The sequence below is a fragment of the Juglans regia genome, chromosome 16 (genome assembly GCF_001411555.2).
Source record: "Juglans regia cultivar Chandler chromosome 16, Walnut 2.0, whole genome shotgun sequence".
Lineage (NCBI taxonomy): Eukaryota > Viridiplantae > Streptophyta > Magnoliopsida > Fagales > Juglandaceae > Juglans > Juglans regia.
The window spans coordinates 26,239,460-26,259,768 of record NC_049916.1 but is presented as its reverse complement, the minus strand read 5'-3'; the positions used below and the strand labels follow the sequence as shown (position 1 = coordinate 26,259,768).

At 37.2% G+C, this 20,309-nt stretch overlaps 2 protein-coding genes across 2 annotated transcripts in view; both read left to right on the top strand.

Moving 5' to 3' along the window:
* The window catches only part of LOC109002294 (UDP-glucose:glycoprotein glucosyltransferase), a 35,320-nt gene extending 24,271 nt beyond the window's left edge, over window positions 1-11,049 (top strand). Inside the window, exons 30-37 of the mRNA XM_018979973.2 lie at window positions 330-394; window positions 1,745-1,847; window positions 1,961-2,119; window positions 2,215-2,355; window positions 2,464-2,507; window positions 2,597-2,711; window positions 10,140-10,292; window positions 10,375-11,049. Of these exons, the coding sequence (XP_018835518.1) occupies window positions 330-394; window positions 1,745-1,847; window positions 1,961-2,119; window positions 2,215-2,355; window positions 2,464-2,507; window positions 2,597-2,711; window positions 10,140-10,292; window positions 10,375-10,548 (954 nt within the window). The 3' untranslated portion in view covers window positions 10,549-11,049. The remainder of the gene's footprint in view (window positions 1-329; window positions 395-1,744; window positions 1,848-1,960; window positions 2,120-2,214; window positions 2,356-2,463; window positions 2,508-2,596; window positions 2,712-10,139; window positions 10,293-10,374) is intronic.
* Window positions 11,050-13,004: 1,955 nt separating this feature from the next.
* LOC109002296 (potassium channel AKT2/3-like) lies at window positions 13,005-19,852 on the top strand. Its single transcript, XM_018979977.2, has 11 exons — window positions 13,005-13,776; window positions 14,550-14,768; window positions 15,812-15,970; window positions 16,359-16,416; window positions 16,577-16,894; window positions 17,034-17,273; window positions 17,480-17,800; window positions 17,920-18,123; window positions 18,205-18,280; window positions 18,409-18,984; window positions 19,538-19,852. The coding sequence occupies exons 1-11, from the start codon at window positions 13,484-13,486 to the stop codon at window positions 19,666-19,668; spliced, it is 2,595 nt and encodes an 864-aa protein (XP_018835522.1). The 5' UTR covers window positions 13,005-13,483; the 3' UTR covers window positions 19,669-19,852.
* The last annotated feature ends 457 nt before the right edge of the window (window positions 19,853-20,309 follow it).

Sequence of the window (20,309 nt, the reverse complement as noted above, 5' to 3'; positions counted from 1 at the left end):
CACATCTCATTGCATGTGGAATGCGCATTATATCATTCTTAATGAAATGATTGTTACTTATTAAAAGAAGAATGAATCATTTTGCTTATTTGAAGTTCTATGTTGTAGCCTCACCATTGTAATTCTCCAAGATCAATATGATTTATTTTTAAATTGAAAATATAAATCATGCACCCTTATGGGATTGAAATTTTGACCTCACCCTACACAACTTATTTATTATAAAAGGAGATGCCATTCGGTTGAAAGACTGTTGGCAATTTATCTGTTGATTACTTGCTCTTTTATTATTTTATTTAGTGATAAGCTTGACCTTTTTTTCCATTCAGGAGAAAGGAAAGGGTGGGCGTCGTGGGAAAACAATTAACATTTTTTCTATCGCTTCTGGACACCTGTAAGTGTTTATTTTCCCTTTATCTTGCACTCAAATTTTATATTCCTCTAAATAATGTCATGCTTGTTGATGTGGTCATTATCAATGGAATGAATACGCAAAAATTGAAAGCTTTTGAGAAGACATGTATGAATGTTGGCTCAGATTAGGTCTGGCTCCCCTAGTTTTTTCTTTCCTCCTTTCTAATTGGATTGTACCCCTTTCTATTGTATACACCATAATTATGGTATGAAGTGTTATGGTATGGAGTGTTTAATAGAAGTGGAATGGATTGGGTGATGCCTAGGAGGGTGGTGGGTCTCTTTTTGCTTGCTGGAGAGGTTTAAGGGGTAATTTGCAAATTGCAACTGTTTGGAATTTGATCCCTTTATGCCCTGTGTGGTGTATTTGGGTGGAGAGGAATGGTCGATGCTTTAAAGATGAGAAATGCTCTGTGGATGAACTTAGATGTTTTTTATTTAATACCTTATTTCAGTGGGCTTCGGCTATTGTGTTTAATGGAACTAGTGACCATGATTTTCTTGTCTCTTTTTCTAGTTCCTGACTTGTAACGAAGTTCTGTTTTTGTATACTTCCTGTGTACTTGGCTTTGCCTTGCTACTTGTCTCAATAAATTTTCTTATTCATAAAAAAAAAAAAATGTTTTACACTATTTCGGTTGTTTTGACATCTCTATTTTGTGGTGTATTTTTTAAATCAATTTTTTAATCTCTACAAAGAAGTAAGAAAGAGAGTTTTTTGGAATTTTTGTTCTCATTCTTGTTTCTCACTCGTCTTATTCAACTTCTCGATTTTTGTGCACAACGTGCACACACTGAGAAATCAATTTTTGTGTCATAACTGGATGCCACTTCTTTTTTTTCACCTTCGAACTTCTTCCAACACCATTCCAAATGCCACTATTTAAAATAATGCATTCAGCTAAATTTCATTTACGAGATTCAGGTTGACCAAATGCATTCTCAGGTGGCACTAGAGTGGCTCAGTATTCTAATCAATATTGGTATGTCCATGTTTGAGGACTCAATATCTCTGCTCATACTGATAGTGAATGCCTTTAGACGATTTGGCTTGTGATAATGTTCAGACCATGTGTATGTCTGTATGAGGCATGCAAATTGTTTAAAAAGGTTTACATTAGCTGAAGAAATGACAGCGACCGATTTATCCCACACAAAGCTGCATGTTGGATTTCATCCTTCATTTACTTACCAGAAAGAAAATTATACTTCGTTTATATACTAATTGTTTCATGGTTTGACCAAGTGACTCTCTCTCTCTCTCTCTCTCTCTCTCCACACGAACAATGCATTTGCTCTTGGTTAACTTTCTCATCCTATTTTTTGGCAGGTATGAACGTTTTCTGAAAATAATGATTCTGAGTGTCCTAAAGAACACACGTCGCCCAGTTAAATTCTGGTTCATAAAGAACTATCTCTCTCCTCAGTTTAAGGTTGTGCATGCCTATGATCTATTTTTTCAAAGCTTTGTTTTATTTAATCTTAACAAAAAGAAATTGAAAATTTTTCTCAGCATGTAAGCTCTGTCTGGGTCCTTGATATGTAGGGCGTGATTCCGCATATGGCACAAGAGTATGGTTTCGATTATGAGCTAATCACCTACAAATGGCCCACATGGTTGCATAAGCAGAAAGAGAAGCAGCGAATTATTTGGGCCTATAAAATCTTATTCCTTGATGTTATATTTCCCATTTCGTTGGAAAAGGTGTTAGCATTTCTTTGGATAATTTTTATTTTTTCTTCTATATCTTGTCTCTTTTCACGTATATGATATGCTTAAATATCTACCATTGTCTGCAGGTGATTTTTGTTGATGCAGATCAGATTGTCAGAGCAGACATGGGAGAACTCTATGACATGGATATAAAAGGAAGACCTCTTGCATATACTCCTTTTTGTGACAACAACAAGGATATGGATGGATATCGATTCTGGAGACAAGTAAATTATTTTTTAAAAAATAAAATTCAAATCTTATTGTTTTAGATGTTCCATCATGCACACATAATAGTCTGTCTTATTTTTCTCCCTTTATTTTCTGTGGATTAGGGTTTCTGGAAAGATCATTTACGAGGAAGACCGTACCATATCAGGTAGGTCACTGCTTTTATTCATTGTGGTACTAAATTGATGGATCCTTTGTAAGAATAGTAGTTTGAGCTTGAAATGTAACTTTGTCCAGTGCTTTATACGTTGTTGATCTGAAGAAATTTCGAGAGACTGCAGCTGGAGATAATCTAAGAGTTTTCTATGAAAGTCTTAGCAAGGACCCAAACAGTCTATCCAATCTGGATCAGGCAAGTGGTTTAAGCTCAAGTGTTAATGTTTTTTTTTTTCATCCGAGTTCATTTTTTGTGCCTTATTCCTCACCTATTATAAAAATGATAAGGTTGCATTTTGTTTCAATACCTTTGGAGTCTTCAGCTTAAGTCTAAGTAACGTCATTTTATTAAGTTCTCAAGTGTAATCAACTACATTTTGTAAGCTAGGAATGATTAATATATATTTGGGAAAAATAGAAGAAAGATCGTGAACATGCAAACAAAATAAGCCTTTAGGAATGCAAATTAACCAATTATAGAATACAGTCTTTTATGAGGTAAATTTTTATTATTAAAAAAACTGGTACACCAGTATATGGGTAGTATACAAGAGATCAAGTGGTGAAGATGCTTAGTGGGTTTAAAATGTCTACATTCTTTATTACACAACCGGAAGTAATTCCACCTTATCCAAACTTAATCTTCAGACCGCATATTGCTTCAAAGCATAGGAATAGGGAGCTCAAGTAGTGAAGATGATCGGGATCAACAAAGTTTTACTTTTACTTATAAAAAAAAGGTAGTGAAGATGATCGGGGTTTGTCTCTCAAAATATGAAAGTTTCATCTGCAAACAAAATATGAGGAATACTAAGCTTATCACTATTCATGAGTCCCATACAAAATCCAGAAACCCCCTTCATTGTAGTAGAGATCATTGTACTCAAAATCTCCATTACCATAACGAATAGCATGGGGGAATAAGAGGTCCCCCTGTTGCTTCGGAGGAAATAAAATGGGCTATGCAATTATGTCATTTCCCCGTAAAGCCACATCTTCTCAACAAATAGATAGGAAGTTCCAATTCTCACGATCAGTCCTTTTCTATGTGGAGTTTAGAGAGCACTCCTAACTCTGCTGCTCATGAGTCTGAAATGTGGTTCATATTATTTATAGTTAGAAAATGATTTGTACAATCTTAGGATGTGTAAGTCTGGGACTAACATAAAAAAACTCACTTTTTAACGATGGGCCCCACTATTTTTCATAGGGAGGGGGGGGATTTGCATACTCTAAGAAGTGGTTTGGATTCAGAGATGAGTTGAGATGGTTTGTGAATAATAGAATAAAAGTTGAATTATTTATTATATTTTGTGTGAGAATTTGGAAAAGATGTTTTGAGATTTGAAAAAGTTGAATTGTTTATTATATTTTGTGTAAGAATTTGAGAAATTTGTAATGATGAGATGAGTTGAGGTGAGTTTTGAATGCAAACAAGGCCTAAGACTGTATCTAGCATTACTCTTTATAATTTTCGAACATGGTGCCCAATTATTTAGATAGGTGCCCAACTATAGACCACTTGTTTTGAGTGGTAAGCAAAAATCGTCCTTAAAAGTAGTGATAACAAATGGGGCGGCTATACAAATTATTAATTGAACTTTGGATGGTATTATAGATTTATATTTGGTCAATAGGAAACTCGACTGAGCTGACTTAAAAATATTTTCTCTCCGTACATTTTCTCTCGACGATGGAAAACAAACACTCATTCTGTCTGTTGAGTTTGGGTGGTTTGTGACGGCGTTATACGACTGAGCTTTGGGGTATTGGTGTGCTTAGGATGGGTTTTTCAAAGGACATTGCGATAGAATAAAAAAATTTCACTTGTGAAGGAGGGGGGTCTCTTGATTATTACAAAGAGAAGCTGAAGGGTGGTGACAAAGTTAGTTCTGAGACTTTCAACGGTGCAATGGCTAGCAAAGGCCTTGGAGGTTTGCATGACGGAAGAAAAGAGAGATTTCTTCACCATAGTCAGGGAAGGCAGTCGCAACTTTATGGCACAACGTTGTTTGAATGGTCGTGGTCGCTATGTCGCGGTGGTGGAATATGGCGGTGATGGTGGGAGGAACTTTATTTTCGTTCCTGAGGAGGGCAAAGGGTGGAAAAGGATGGGGGAATCCCTGTGGGAGTTTATTCATGAAGGGAGGGTCACTTACAGTGATAGAGCACCTGGTGGCAAAGGTCCAGCCGCAACCTCACTCCTACAAGGAGGCGCTGATGGTGGAGCAACCCCGTGAATTTCGAAAAGGGGACGACGACGTGGAAGACAGAAAGGTGCTGCTACTAGGATGGGTAACGGACATGGCTCTAATAGAGATTTTCGTCCAGTATAGTGGTAGGGTGGCGGTGGCAGACCTGCAGATGGCGTGGCAGAGGGGGAAGTCCTCAGTGCATTACTGGACGTGAAGGCTCAATTGAGTACTTTACAGAATAAGATGGATTGGCTTATAAGGGAGGAGGTGGGCTTAGAAAGAAGTGGACCTTGTGTGGGCTTTAGTGTGGGAATAGGTCAGCGTAACAAGGGCCTAGGCCCGTTAGCTCAAGACCCCAATCAGTTGGGTGTTGTAAGGAAAGATCCCTTGATTGGGCCTCAGCCCGTCGGGCCCCTTCCCCGTATGGAGGATTCGCAAGGGGGGTGATTGTGAAACCATCAGGTGCACCGCGTCCAGCTGCGAGACCATCGATGGTGGTCCAGAAAGCCCCGACGATGGTGGTGGAACTGTCGGCAACTATGCGAAAAGGGGAAATAGAGGAGATACCACCATCGTCTGTTGCATTCCCAATTTATTGTGGCCAGAAAATGCCGATAAACACCTTGGAAGCACCACTTTCTCAGGCGGAGACCCCACATCAACCTGAGGAGCACCTTGAGATGCTGTCGGAAGGAGATGGCAAGGAAAGGATGGACTTCTCTTAGGCTATTGTTGAGGATGTTGTAGAGGGGCTATCTCAGATGCTCAATCCTATCGCTGGTAGTGACGTGGGAATGGTTTCTGAAACACAAATAATAACTCCAATCTCTAGCAACGATGTGATCGAATGGGAGGGTAGAAATCTGTTTGGGGGGGTGGAGGAGGACGTCATTGAATTCGTAGTGGGTTTCTAGAGAAGGGGAGCCCATTCCTCTAAATTGTATGCTACCAAACGAGTTCAATGTGTCTGATTGGGTGCTCCGAAAGGTAAAGGAAATTCAACATTGTGTGGGAATGGAGTATGGGTTTTAAAGAGCAATTTATGGCTCTTCTCAATGCCATAGAGGTGGCACTCTCAGTCTAAGAAATCTGGGACAAAGAAACAACGGGAACTTAAGAGACTCAAATGGTCGTTGAACTATAAGGGCAGCTCAAGCCATGATAGATCCAAAGGGAAGGAGATTGTATCTCCAGGAGATTGTATCTCCTTTATGAAGCCGAAAATTGTGTCCGGGAATGTTTGCGGGTTGAATGTGGCAAATAAGTGTCTTCGCATAAAAAACTTGCTTCGGGAATGGAGGGCAGACATAGTTGTTTACTAGAAACTAAGCTGAAATTGGTTTCCAGGAAATTAGTGCGAAGTGTTTGGAGTTGTCTTTATGCAGATTGGGTCTATCTTGCATCAAATGGGGCTTCTGGTGGTATTTTAATGATGTGGGATAGAAGGGTGGTGGAGAAAATGGAGGATTTTGTAAGGGAGTACACTGTGGCCTGCTCCTTTAAAAAGTGGAAGATAATTTTTTGTGAGATTTTGAAGGTTTATATGGGCTGAATGTTGGCAGTATCAGAAGACTATTATGGGAAGAACTTGCTGGAATACATAGCTGGTGGGACCTCTCTTGGTACATAGGTGACGATTTTAACGTCACAAGGTTCCCCAATGAAAGATTCGGAGACAGCTGGATGCGCCTAACCATCACAGAATTTTCAGCATGTATTTTTTACTTGAATCTGGTGGATCTTCCTCTTGTAGGGGGCCCCTTTACTCGGTCCAATAATCAGATGTGGTCTTGGCTGGACAGATTCCTAATCTTGTCGGATGGGGAAATGCATCACCCATGGGTGTGTCAGAAGAGATTGTCTCGCCTTTGCTCGGATCATTTTTCCATCTTGTTGGATGGTGGGGGTATCCAAGGCGGGCACCGATATTTTAAGAGTGAAGGTTTTGCGGACAGGATAAGACAATGGTGGTCATCTTAGTAGTTTCATGGTACCCCCCTCCTACATACTTGCAAGCAAACTCAAAGCTTTAAAGAATGATTTAAAGCTTTGGAACTCTCAGGCCTCGTTTATTCTTACAAAATTTCTCAACTCATCTTATCTAAATCATTACAATTTTTTCAAATTTTCACATAAAAGAAAATAAAAAATTCAACTTTTTCAAATCCCAAAACAAAAATAATATTAAAAAATATATTCTAACAATATTTTATTCAATTTTTAACTTTTATTTCAACTCATCTCATCTGCGAAAACAAGTAAGACCTCAATCTTTTGGAGACAAGGGAGTAAAATAAGACCATCGTGGAGGAGCTACAGGAGTTAGAGAGGAAACTTAAGGATAGAGTCCTTTCCCAGAAGAATTATCGCGAAAGGCAGAGTTGGCTTCAGAGTTGGAGAGAGTAATTTCTCTAGAGGAGATCTCTTGGCGTCAGAAGTCAAGAGCATTATGGTTGAAAGAAGGGGATTGAAGTACAAAGTTCTTCCACAGAGTAGCTAATTCTCGTAGGAGAAATAATATCATTGAGATGTTGAATATCAATGGTATAGACTGCATGGAGGCTCCTGTGATTTGGGATCATGTGGTGGATTTCTTTGAACAACTATTTACAAAACGAGGGGTGGAGGCCAAAGCTTGATGGACTCGGTTTTGACTTTATTGAGCCACAGACAGCGTCGTGGTTGGAGAGACCTTTTGAGTGAGTGGAGGTGTAGGATGTAGTAAGAAGAATGGTTAAAGACAAAGCACCAGGTCCAGACGGTTTTTCGATGGGATTTTTCCAAAGATGTTGGGAGGTAGTGAAAGAGGACATAATGAATGTGTTTCAAGAATTGTTATCGGCTGGGAAGTTCGAGAAAAGCTTAAATACTACTTTTATTGCGTTGATCCCGAAGAAGATCGGAGCATCGGAGGTGAAAGATTATAGGCCCATTAGCCTCGTTAATGGGGTGTACAAAATTATCTCCAAGGTGTTCGTAAACAGGCTAGGGGAGGCCTTGGGTAAGATAATTACGAAGTCACAAAATGCATTTTTAAGAGGTCGAAAAATCCTGGATTTAGTCTTTATAGCCAATGTTTGCCTGGATAGCAGATTAAAGGCTGGTATCGCATGGATTATATGTAAGCTAGATATAGAGAAGGCATACGATCATGTAAATTGGGAGTTCCTTCTTTATTTGTTGGAGAGATGTGGTTTTGGGGAGAGATGGCATACATGGATCATATGGTGCATCTCAACGGCAAGGTTCTCAGTTTTGGTTAATGGCAGCTCAGTTGGTTTCTTCAGCAGTTCTCGTGGCCTAAGACAAGGAGATCCGTTGTCCCCACTTATCTTTGTTATCATCATGGAAGCCCTTAGTAGGATGCTATCGGTTGAGGTTATGAACAGTTTTGTGGCTGGTTTTTCGGTAGGTGATCCCAATTGGGGCCTTATTACTTATATCTCATATATTATTTGTAGATGACACACTAATATTTTGCGAGGCAGATCAAAGCCAGCTAAGAGCATTGAAGTCACTTTTACTATGCTTCGAAGCAGCGTCAGGCTTGAGAGTGAATTTCGATAAATCAGAGTTAGTGCCAGTTGGGAACGTCAGCAATACTCGGCAATTGGCCAACACACTTGGGTGTAAAAGGATGGGGGAAGCCCTGTGGGAGTTTATTCATGAAGGGAGGGTCACTTACAGTGACAGAGCACTGAAGAGACCATTGGTGGCGAAGGTCCAGCCGCAACCTCACTCCTACAAGGAGGCGCTGATGGTGGAGCAACCCCGTGAATTTCGAAAAGGGGACGACGACATGGAAGATAGAAAGGTACTGCTATTAGGATGGGTAACGGACATGGTTCTAATGGAGATTTTTCGTTCAGCAATACTCGGCAATTGGCCAACACACTTGGGTATAAGGTCGCTTCTCTTCCCATAAAATATTTGGGATTGCTGTTGGGAGCCGCCTCATGAGCTTTATCAATTTGGGATACAGCAATCGAGAAGATAGAACAAAGTTTGGCAGGGTGGAAGAGATTGTACTTATCGAAAGGAGGCCGGATGACTCTGATCAAGAGTACTCTCTCTAACTTACCAACATATTTTCTGTCTTTATTTCCAATACCAACTTGTGTGGCGGCACGGATTGAAAAACTCCACCGTGATTTCTTATGGAGCAAGATGAGGGACGAATTCAAATTCCATCTAATCAGTTGGGACAAGATGTGCAAGCCAATCTCTTTAGGTGGGTTAGGGATAAAAAAAATATGAGAACTTTCAATCGGTCCCTACTTGGGAAATGCCTATGGAGATATAATATGAAATTGGAAGCACTATAGAAATTGGTGGTTGATTGCAAACACGGAAGCTTGTGGGGTGGTTGGTGTGCTAGAGAGGTGAACAGGGCCTATGTAGTGGGGGTTTGGAAGCATATTAGACGAGGGTGGGGGGTGTTTACTCGCCATACTAAATTTGTGTTGGGTGCGGGTACTCGGATAAAATTTTGGAGGGACATATGGTGTGGGGAGGAGGCTCTAAAGGATTCTTTTCCATCCATTTTCCAAGTGACATGTGATCAAGATGCTTCAGTGGCAAACCTCATGGTTCAATCGAGGGACCAAGTCCAGTGGAACGTCACGTTTTGTAGAGTGGCCCAAGATTGGGAAGTAGACTGCCTTGAGGCTTTTTCAGCCTAGTTTATTCCGTGAAGCTGAATGGACAACGAGCCGATAAACTATGCTGGACACCTGCAGGTAAGGGTGCATTCTCGGTTCGATCCTTCTGTAAGTCCCTTGCACATTTACCGAATACTCAATTCCCATGGAGAAGACTCTAGAGGAATAAGGCGCCGCCCAAAGTGCTCTTCTTCACTTGGACAGCTGCCCTGGGCAAGATTCTAACAGCCGATAATCTGAAGAAGCAGCGGGTCGTTATTCTAGATTGGTGTTGTATGTGCAAGAAATCTGGCGAGATAGTGGATCAGCTCTTGTTACATTGCGAGACAACTAGAGCCTTGTGGATTGAAGTGTTTAGCCGAGTAGAGTTAAATTGGGTAATGCCTGCCACAGTGGTTGAGTTTTTGGCCAGCTGGACACTTCCGCGGGAGGTGCTCCACAAATCAAAGCCATGTGGAAGATGATCACTATCTGCATTATGTGGTGATGCATATTGCGAGAGTGTAACGATCAGATATTTGAAGATGAGGAACTGACACTAGAGGAACTTCGATCTTTATTTTTCCTTACTTTATTTTTATGGGCCATAGCTATAGACTTTAATGGCCAAAATTTACATGATTTTCTTGTTTCCACTATTGCGACCTAGATAGGTCTTATATCTTGTATACCATTTTGTGTACTTGGGCTATGTTTATCCTTATTAATAATATCGTTTTCTTATAAAATAAAATACTTGGTCAATGAATCCTGTAATTTGTATTTCAGGATCTTCCAAACTATGCTCAGCATACAGTACCCATTTTTTCGCTACCTCAAGAATGGCTGTGGTGTGAGTCATGGTGTGGTAATGCCACAAAATCCAAAGCAAAAACCATCGATCTATGCAACAATCCCATGACAAAGGAACCCAAGCTTCAGGTAAATGTTTGTTTGTTTTAGTGTTTCTTTTTTCATTGTCACTTTCCTTTCTAGCCTTTACTACCATTTGTGATTTTTACAGGGTGCTAGAAGAATAGTTTCTGAGTGGCCAGATCTTGACTTTGAGGCAAGACATTTCACTGCTAAAATCTTAGGTGATGAAGTGGATCTCCAAGAGCCATCTTCTAATGAATCACAGAGTTCAACAAGGGACAAGTCATTGGAGGAAGACCTAGAATCAAAGTCCGAGTTGTGAGTAACATACACACCATTTCAGTTCAAAGTTCATAGAAGCTTTTGAAGAGATCTGAGTATCTGAGGTGAAGATGTCTAGTATGCTAGGACGCTTGAGAGACCTTCATCCCGACCTCCTGATTTTTCTTCTTCCTCCCATGACTTCTGCAGCCGAGGAACAAGAACAAAAAGTTGCACAGTTTTACCACCCGATTTACTTGAGCTCGTGATAGTGGTTCTTTTCACCAGTAAGTTATATGCTAAAAGAAGATGTTTTCCCCTTGGCTGATTCTTTTGCTTCTTTCTTTGGCAACTTTTTAGAAACCAATAGATCAGAAGATGAACTCAAAGTCATGAATTTTGTACAAGTAGTTTTAATGCTATAATCCATCCTCGAGTTTATTATAAACGAGGTGCTCTAAAAGCTTTGAAAGAAACTTTCTTGAGGTAGTTTATCTGGAGACACTTAAAAGAGGAATTAATTCGAGTGTGTTTCATCTGATTTCAGATGGTTTTGATTCTTCGTGGCCAGTTTTGCATTTCCCATCTTTGTTTTCTCTTCTATTTTGCCTCCCACAAGTGGGAATGGGAGGAAATTGAGCAGCCAGCATGGCAAATAATCTGGCTATTAATGAAGCAATCAAGTTCAATTGGATATACAATAAAATTCACATAATCACATTTATCCTTCTCTGATATTGATGGTAACCATTTCTTCCTTGTATGAGAAAATATATATAATTATGTGTATTTATTTTTTTATTTTTTTATTTTTTTAAAAAATGTGGGGTCTCCTCCATCTACCATTAAACGCAATAAATTTTCACGTGTGAGTTCGAGATTTATCTATTATTTTTTAAAAGAACATATTTCAGTTAAAAATCGAGAGCTGAAATTAATTAAAGAGTAATGTTAGAGAGAAGTCATTATAGTAGTACATATTTTATACTCATTGTGTGGTTGTTTCTAGTTAATTGTTCTCAATATTCACTTGAAAAGATGTGTAGTCTAGATGATGTCATATCATATATGTAAAATGAATATTTCTAATAGTAACTTCTATCTATATTTATTCTTAATTAAATCAGTCTAGAAATAATAAATAGGTTAGATGTGTCGGTACCGACAATATTGCAAACACATTAAACAGACACGACTAGCAGACGCCGAGTATTGGCAAAAAGCACACCTTTTCACATGCTCGTGACCAAAAAGAATAAAAAAAAAAAGGAATATGGGCCCTTTCTCATCATATCAACTTGGATGAATTGCTATTATTTTTCTGTTTTTACATATCCCCTAAATGCATGCATGCCTTGTAGTTTTTGAATAATCTGTCAAAGGCCTTGTTAGCTATTAGCTCTGGTTTAAGTTAAGACACGCTAAACATATGAGCTATTTCCATGTTTCGGCTCACCTTCCTACATATATAGTGCTGTACAACCAAATTGCCAGGAAATTAGGTCAGGAATATTCTTTAATTTGGATCCATCCAGTTATATATTAATTCTTCCATGCAACAACACGTTGGGTTTATATGTTAATTATGCTCTTAATTAAACTATTAATTAAATCAGTCTAAAATGATAAATTAAGATGTTTAATGCATGGTTAACTTAATTTGGGAGGAGACTTCGCGTCAACCCCACCAACTACTGCTTTTCTCCTTACTCTTAATGCTTTTTCTTTTTCAATACTGTACTACTACTACCAGGCAGCCCCACCAAACAAACGTGTTTGGCAATAAGTTGTGTTGAAACATGGATGGCCAGTAATCATTGAAGGGATTCTTCTACTTAAGATCATACATGCACCATATATTTAATAAGAATAAATAAATAAAAAGAAAATTGTGTGGTGTAGAAATTATGAATATAATTTTTTATTATTAAATACTGTGAAAACATAAACACCTGCATGATACTTAATTCATTCATATTAATTAAAGATATCGTGTAATTAATCTAATGAAATTTTATAATAAAATAAAAAGGTCCAATTATTCATATTTTGAAAATACTTAATAATAAGATTTCCACAAATGATTTAGGGGATGGGACCATTTAATAGGATATGGCCAATTAATTGGCCATACCAGATATTGCAGTGGGTCATATTTATCCAATACTTCAGGCTGTGACACCATATATATACTCATGGAGTCGGGCAATTTTGCCGTTAAGAGAAGTCGGTTTAATTTTATCATTTTTTTATTTTTTTAATATATTTTTAAAATATTTTTAAAAAAATATTACAATATATTTAAAATCACTTATTTAATTATTAAATAAAAAAACAGAAAAAAAACAAAATTCAGCAAGCAGTCAAATTAATCTGTAAGCTTTGAAGGACAAAATAGTTTATTCCATACTGATGTAAAATCATACAATAAAGTTGGAATTCTGTAGAGAGAGAGAGAGAGAGAGAGATGAGATATCTGGTCCATATGGTCCTTTTACACTCGACCAATGCCAAAAAAGTTGCACAACCTTTTCTGCATGTTTGGTATCTTATCGCAAGTTCGATCCTCAGACAATATGGCAGGTCTTCCAAATTAGTACACCTTTTAATTTGATCCTCATGTTCAACTCTTAGTAACTTTTTCCAGGTTCATCAGTACTACTTGTTGATCTAGCTATTACTACTACTTAATTCAGAGAATCCCCACAACTACTACTTCGATCTCTTCACATCCACCAAGCGATGGAATCTGCATCCCTCATGATCACAAAGCTCTCTTTCTTTTTAACTTTAAGCCCGCCCATGGCCTACGTACCTTTAATTTTCCCCTTACTCTTTTCAAGCTAGATGTTTCTCCAAAACTTAGCAATATTACTCCTGACCGGCCGCCGACTCTCCCTTTCTGATCTTCTAGCGCCGTTTGTGTGTGTTTCTGTTATTTTATTTGCCTTAAAAAATTCTACTAATTAAAGAGTACTAGTACTTTGTTTGGGAGAATGGATAAGGAACAGCTTGGTCCATACAATAATAGTCTTGATCATCGTGACTTAGCATCTGACATGAAGAAGGATAGCCGGAAAAAACAGCACATGAGCGGCCAGCTGCAGCTGCAGCCAGCTGAAACCCCAGTACTACATGAGCATGAAGAAAGCGAAGCGTCATCATCTCTCAGTTTGCGTCACCTTTCGAAGCTCATCATTCCGCCACTCGGTGTTTCTAGTGATCATTACACACAAAATCAAATAGAGTCAAAAGGCTGGATCATATCGCCCATGGATTCAAGATACAGGTACGTATGTATAACGTACATGTAATATATATGAACTGAAGGATCCTGCATCGATAACTGATCGATGAGAGTGAAAAAAAAAATTACATATTTTTTAAACATCTTTAAATATATTTTAAAAAAATCAATTCACTAATAAACACTTCTTTCACTATTAAGTTTCTTTTTTTTTAAGAAAAGAAAAAAAAAGTATAAATTAGTATCGGTCGATTCGGGGGTCCAATTCATCCGTACTCCTCCAGTATTTTCCATGAACTGAATTAGCAATAATGTTTTGGATGAATATTATTTCTTATTTCCTTTAATTTTTCGTTTGGACGAATAAAATTAAAAAAAATATTCGAAGATAGCTAGCCGCGATATGCTCATTTACAAAAGTTGGACGTACGTTGCGTTGATGATCATCATCATGCACCTACCGGTCATCACTTTGAATTAAACACGACCACATAATTTAGTTCATATAAATTGTTCTAAAATGTTACTTTCCACACGTATACGTACGTACCTATATATGATTGTATATAATTTACATGTGCGTGTACACGTGTGACTCCGTCCATGCACCTGTGTGTACTGCATGCTATACTTGCATATATTTTAATTTGTACAACTTGACAAATCTAAAATTTACGTAAAAAAAAAAAAAAAAAACTTTTTAATGATGGGTTTGATCTCTACTGTCTTTTAAAAGGGCTGAAATACATGTATATTCTATTATTATATCTAGCATGAATATTAATACAGACTGGGTTAATGGTGCATGTATGCAGGTGTTGGCAGGCATTTATGGTGCTTTTGGTTGCATACTCTGCATGGGTTTACCCATTTGAGGTAGCATTTCTCAGATCCTCTCCCAAGAAACTGCTATGGATAGCAGACAGCATTGTGGATCTATTCTTTGGGGTCGATATCTTCTTGACATTTTTCGTGGCTTATATTGATTCGCTAACTCAGCTTCCAGTTCGTGATTCTGAAAAGATTGCAGTGAGGTTAGCTATACTTACCCTGCATATATATATAGTTTTTTGAATTGGACCACTTTTGAAATTCTCTGTTTTTCAACCTCATGATTAAGCATGCAGTCCGGTGTATTGATCATCAATTTTATCTGATCTTCCATTCCGAAGATTTTCATGATTACATCATTTAATTATTATATATATATATATATATGTACGAGACGCATTTTATTCAGAAACAAATGATCATCGACCATCCATTTCAACTTTAAAAAATAAATACTATCTAGATTTAACATAAAATATTAGACATTTTAATCATTTCTATTTATTTGAAATTAAGGCCTAGTTTGGTATCACAAATCGATCTTTCAAATTATTTTATCTTATCTCAATATTCAAATACTATTTAAATATAAATATTTTTAAATTTAAAATTTTCATCTAATCATTATCTAATGATCATTACAACTTTTTCAAACAATTAAAACATAAAACATAATGTAATTTTTTCAAATTTTAAAACAAAAAATTATATATATTAAAAAATTATATTATAACCCTCTTTTAACATTATAATTTAAAAATCTTAACTCAGATTATTTTAAAATTATTTTACTATTATTTATAAATTTTTTATTTAATCTCATCTTATCTAATTTAATCTGTGTAACTAAACGAGACCTAAGAGGAGAAATGAATGGACGGTGAAGACATTAAATATTCAAGGCACCTCAATATGGACCCTTAGCTACTTGATCAAGCAATTACAGCCAACCGCTCAACCATGCAGCGCTTCTCATTGATCACTTTCCGAGCTGTCCCGGCGGTCCATATACATTAAAAGTTAGGATTGAAGAATTTAATAGATTATTTAATTTGCTCACCATACAGCTAGCAGTCTTAATTATAATTAAAACATGAGGCCCCACCAATCCAAATTTCTAGATCTGTGTCATTGTACGTACGTACCTGTTGAAATATACATATATATATATATATACACATAATATTCAATATTTGATGATTTGATATTAATTAACCGACTGATGCTCTTATTTAACTAATTAAAGGTACCTGTCAACGTGGTTCGTGATGGATTTGGCATCCACAATCCCATTTGAGGTGCTTGGATATTTGTTTACAGGCAAGCTACGTATGGGTCTCCCTTACACCCTCTTGGGCATGCTGAGATTTTGGAGACTCCGACGGGCCAAGCAGCTCTTCACCAGGTCGGTCAGTTTTATCCAAATTTAAGAAAAGAGTAATACTAGAGAGAAGTTATTATAGTAGTACACACTTTGTACTCACTGCGTGACTGTTTCTAATTGATTGTTCCTAATACTCACTTAGAGAGATGTATTATCGAGATGATGTCATATCATATGTATAAAATGAATATTCTCAATAGTGACTTCTATCTATATTTATTTTTTAAACTTGAAAAATGATCGAGAAAAAGATAATTGCATAAAGTATAAGATTCTTTTACGACAAAATTTAAATGTCGTTGTTCGCTTGTATTTTTTCAACTTTTTATAAGTATGTTTATCCAAAATTTGAAGCCGGCAACTGGACTCATTCAAAAATTAACTTGCATTGGGCTCCCTTATTTGGCAGGCTTGAGAAGGACATCAGATACAGTTATTTCTGGATCCGATGTGCTAGGCTGCTATCTGTAAGTAGCCCATATATCCAGTACTCCCACCAGGCCCCATGCATGCATTTTGATCATTTTGCAAGCATAATTGACACGCGAGTTTTTCTGAACCTACGTACGTACAACTTGCAATGAGGTGATGATGTAAATCAATGATCATCATGTTGGCTTTCATCAGGTGACACTTTTTACGGTGCATTGTGCTGGTTGCCTCTACTACTTGCTAGCAGAACTGAACCCTCACCATGGAAAGACATGGACTGCAGCTTTGATCCCAAATTTCAGAGAAGCAAGCCTTTCCACACGTTATATTTCTTCCATGTACTGGTCCATTACCACCATGACCACAGTCGGCTATGGAGATCTCCATGCTGTCAACACCATGGAAATGGTCTTCATTATTTTCTATATGCTTGTTAACCTTGGCCTCACTTCTTACATTATTGGTAACATGACAAATTTAGTCGTTGAAGGAACTCGTCGTACCATGGAATTTGTGAGTATTTTAGATTTTCCTTTCTTTCTTTTTTTTTCTCTCTTTGATTGTATACTTGTCGATTTGTGCCACTTAATCCGTGTCATGTTCTGATGATGAATTTGTTGGGATTGGCTGGCTTTGTTATAAATTGTTGCAGAGAAATAGCATTGAAGCAGCATCAAATTTCGTAAGCCGAAATCGCTTGCCTCCAAGGCTAAAAGAACAGATATTGGCTTACATGTGCTTGAGGTTCAAGGCTGAGAACCTAAACGAGCAGCAACTGATTGAGCAGCTACCAAAGTCTATCTGTACAAGTATCTGCCAGCGTTTATTTCTGCCTACCGTGGAGAACGTCTATCTTTTCAAGGGCATTTCCAAGGAAACTCTCTTGATCATGGTATATATGATCGATGATATTGATGCATGGTTAAAATCTGAACGAACAATGCGTACGTTTTTTAACATCAATATTAAAATATGACAATCAGAGTCAATTCCGGTAAAAAAAATCAGATTATTTTGGTCCATTTTTCTTGCCAATTAGGGAATTAATTAAATTGCTGATCTAAACATGCATACATGATCTGGTATTGGATATTACAGGTTGCCAAGATGAAGGCAGAGTACGTACCACCTAGAGAGGATGTTATCATGCAAAATGAAGCACCGGAAGATATCTACATCATTGTATCGGGCGAGGTTGAAATAATTGAGTGCGAGAAGGATCAGAAAGAAAGAGTTATAGCCACTTTGCAATCAAAGAACATATTCGGAGAAGTTGGTGCTCTTTGTTGTAGGCCTCAAAGATTTAATTATCGAACCAAGACGCTTTCACAACTCCTGAGGCTCAAAACCACTGTTCTAATCGAGTCAACACGGACCAAACTAGAAGACTACGAGAAAATGCTGAACAACTTCCTTCAGGTCGGTGTGCATGCATATATAGCATAGACTTACGATGATCATTAATCTTTTGATATCTATATATATGCTTGTTCACTTTGATTAAAGATTTAAAGGTTTGTTATAACTTGTAAATGCAGCATTACAAAAAGCTAAAGGATCTTAGTAGTGGAGAATTGCTGGAAGAGATCAATGGGGAAGATCAAGAAGATCAGGCCGGTGACCCAAATATGGCTAGCAACTTGTTGGCTGTTGCTAAGGCTGGCAATGCTGCCTTTCTGGATGAGCTTCTCAAAGCGAAGTTGGATCCTGATATTGGAGATTCTAAAGGAAGAACCCCATTGGTATTTTGATTTCTCTCTAAATAATCATCATCATCATCATTTTAGTTAGTACGTAGTAATTAATTTCTTGTAATACAACAGCACATTGCAGCATCGAAAGGGCATGAAGAGTGTGTTTTGGTACTCCTTAAGCACGCATGTAACGTACACTTAAGAGGTAATCTCTAACCTTCCACCATTTTTCTTTAAATATTTTAGTTGGTGAAATTCTTCAGCTTAATTCAACATAATTAGTATGCCCTTTGGATTTTTTATTATTATACCATGCAATATGGCTGCATGCAGATAAAAAGGGCAACACTGCGTTGTGGGATGCTATAGAATCAAAACATCATTCCATATTCTGGACTCTCTACAACTCTGCCGCTATTTCTGATCCACATATTGCTGGCAATCTCTTCTGCACTGCTGCAAATAGGGACGATCTGACGGTGATGCAGGAACTGTTGAAACAAGGACTAAACGTCGATTCAAAGGATCGACACGGGTTAACAGCAATCGAGATTGCCATGTCCAAAAACAATGTGGAAATGGTCAAATTTCTTCTTATGAATGGTGCAGATATAACTTCCGACACCAAAACATACGAGTTTCCTCAGACAACTTTGAATGAAATGTTGCAAAAGCGAGAGGTTGGACACCAGATTAGAGTCCCCGATACAAATCAAGTTCTTTTGGGGAGTCATGGTAAAGGGGAGCAGGGTTGCAATCTGAGAGAGTACTACTCCAGTACAGGATCAATTTGTCCAAGGGTAAGCATTTATAGAGGCAATCCACTTTTGAGGAGAGAGACTGGCTGCATGGAAGCTGGAAGGCTAATTAGGTTACCGGGTTCACTTGAGGAGCTCAGAAATATTGCAGGTACTTGAGACATATATATCTTCGTTGCTGCTAAATATTAATTATGAGTAATGCTGGGTATAAATTTTGTACTGACTTTCTGTAAAACAGTGGATCCTAATGATAAAAAATAAATTTTTTAACACTTTTTAATTATGGGATCCACTTTTTTTACGAAGTAACTGTATAAAATTTATCTATTTAGAATTTATATAAATTATTTCTCTAACTATATATATTAAAAAAAATTATTATCATCAGTCACTATTCACTATCTCATATTTTATAAAAAATATTTCTGTTCTTTATGAAAAATAACTTCATATTTTATATAAAAATTATAAATATAGAATGTGAAAGGGAATAGTAATTGATGAATAATAAATTTTATATATTAATGTTCCCTGTGACCACATTTTTTCCTGCAAAATTAAGCTTTATCTCTGTCAGATATCATTTAGAATCGCCAGCTAACAGCTCAATCATTATGTTGTTTTGAGACTGGGTGACAACTGACAAGGTTTTAATCTGATATATATCACCTTCCTTTGTATATTTGTGTTTCTTCTAATAGGTCAGAAATTTGGGTTCGACGCGAGAAATGCCACGGTAACAGATGAAGAAGGATCAGAGATCGACTCTGTTGACGTAATTAGAGATAAAGATAAACTTTTCATAGTTGAAAATCCAAATTCCTCTATGTAATTGGGAAAAAAAAAAAAAAGCCACGGCTGTCACGTATATTTTACATCCTTTCACTTCCAGAACGGAAGCTCTCACTTGAAGAAAGGTCTATATTTTTGTAAGGGATCTCACACATTACTGCAAATATATGTTAATTTTCTCACTCGAGTGGAAATACAAAGGATGCCCCCTTTCCCCCAAATTATATCGAACTGATGTAATTTCATTTAATTTATTAGATCTATTTTATAATAAAAGTAATTTTATAATCTGACGAATCACATCAAGCTATATCAATTTGTAGGATTATTTTTATATAATCATTTTGTGGTTAGAGTATTTTTCTGATAACAAATAAAATAGAGAATTGATAGTATATATTATTGCTCTAATTGCGTTTAATTACTAAATTATAGTTCATGTGTTCTTAGATTCCATGGCCAAAAAAGTTGCCTAGAAAAAGTACTTGGGCTGGTCTTGGACCACTGTGGTGGAGGTTTGGGGTACTTGTACCAGAAGTGACCCATCATCGATATTACTAGGATCAATGGGTACAATACTCACATTCCATCAATATCAAAAACTGTAGATTTAATGCCTAGAAAAAGGATGTTGGGTCCTGAAAAGGATAAAGAAGAATCGGTATTTGGAACATAAATTAA

What these genes read in the sequence shown, in the direction of transcription:
- LOC109002296 (XM_018979977.2), top strand. Translation starts at nt 13,484, where the DNA reads ATGGATAAGGAACAGCTTGGTCCATACAATAATAGTCTTGATCATCGT. An exon ending in GCCAAGCAGCTCTTCACCAG is followed by an intron (nt 15,971 to 16,358) that starts GTCGGTCAGTTT and finishes CTTATTTGGCAG; the next exon opens with GCTTGAGAAGGACATCAGAT. An exon ending in ATGTAACGTACACTTAAGAG is followed by an intron (nt 18,281 to 18,408) that starts GTAATCTCTAAC and finishes GGCTGCATGCAG; the next exon opens with ATAAAAAGGGCAACACTGCG.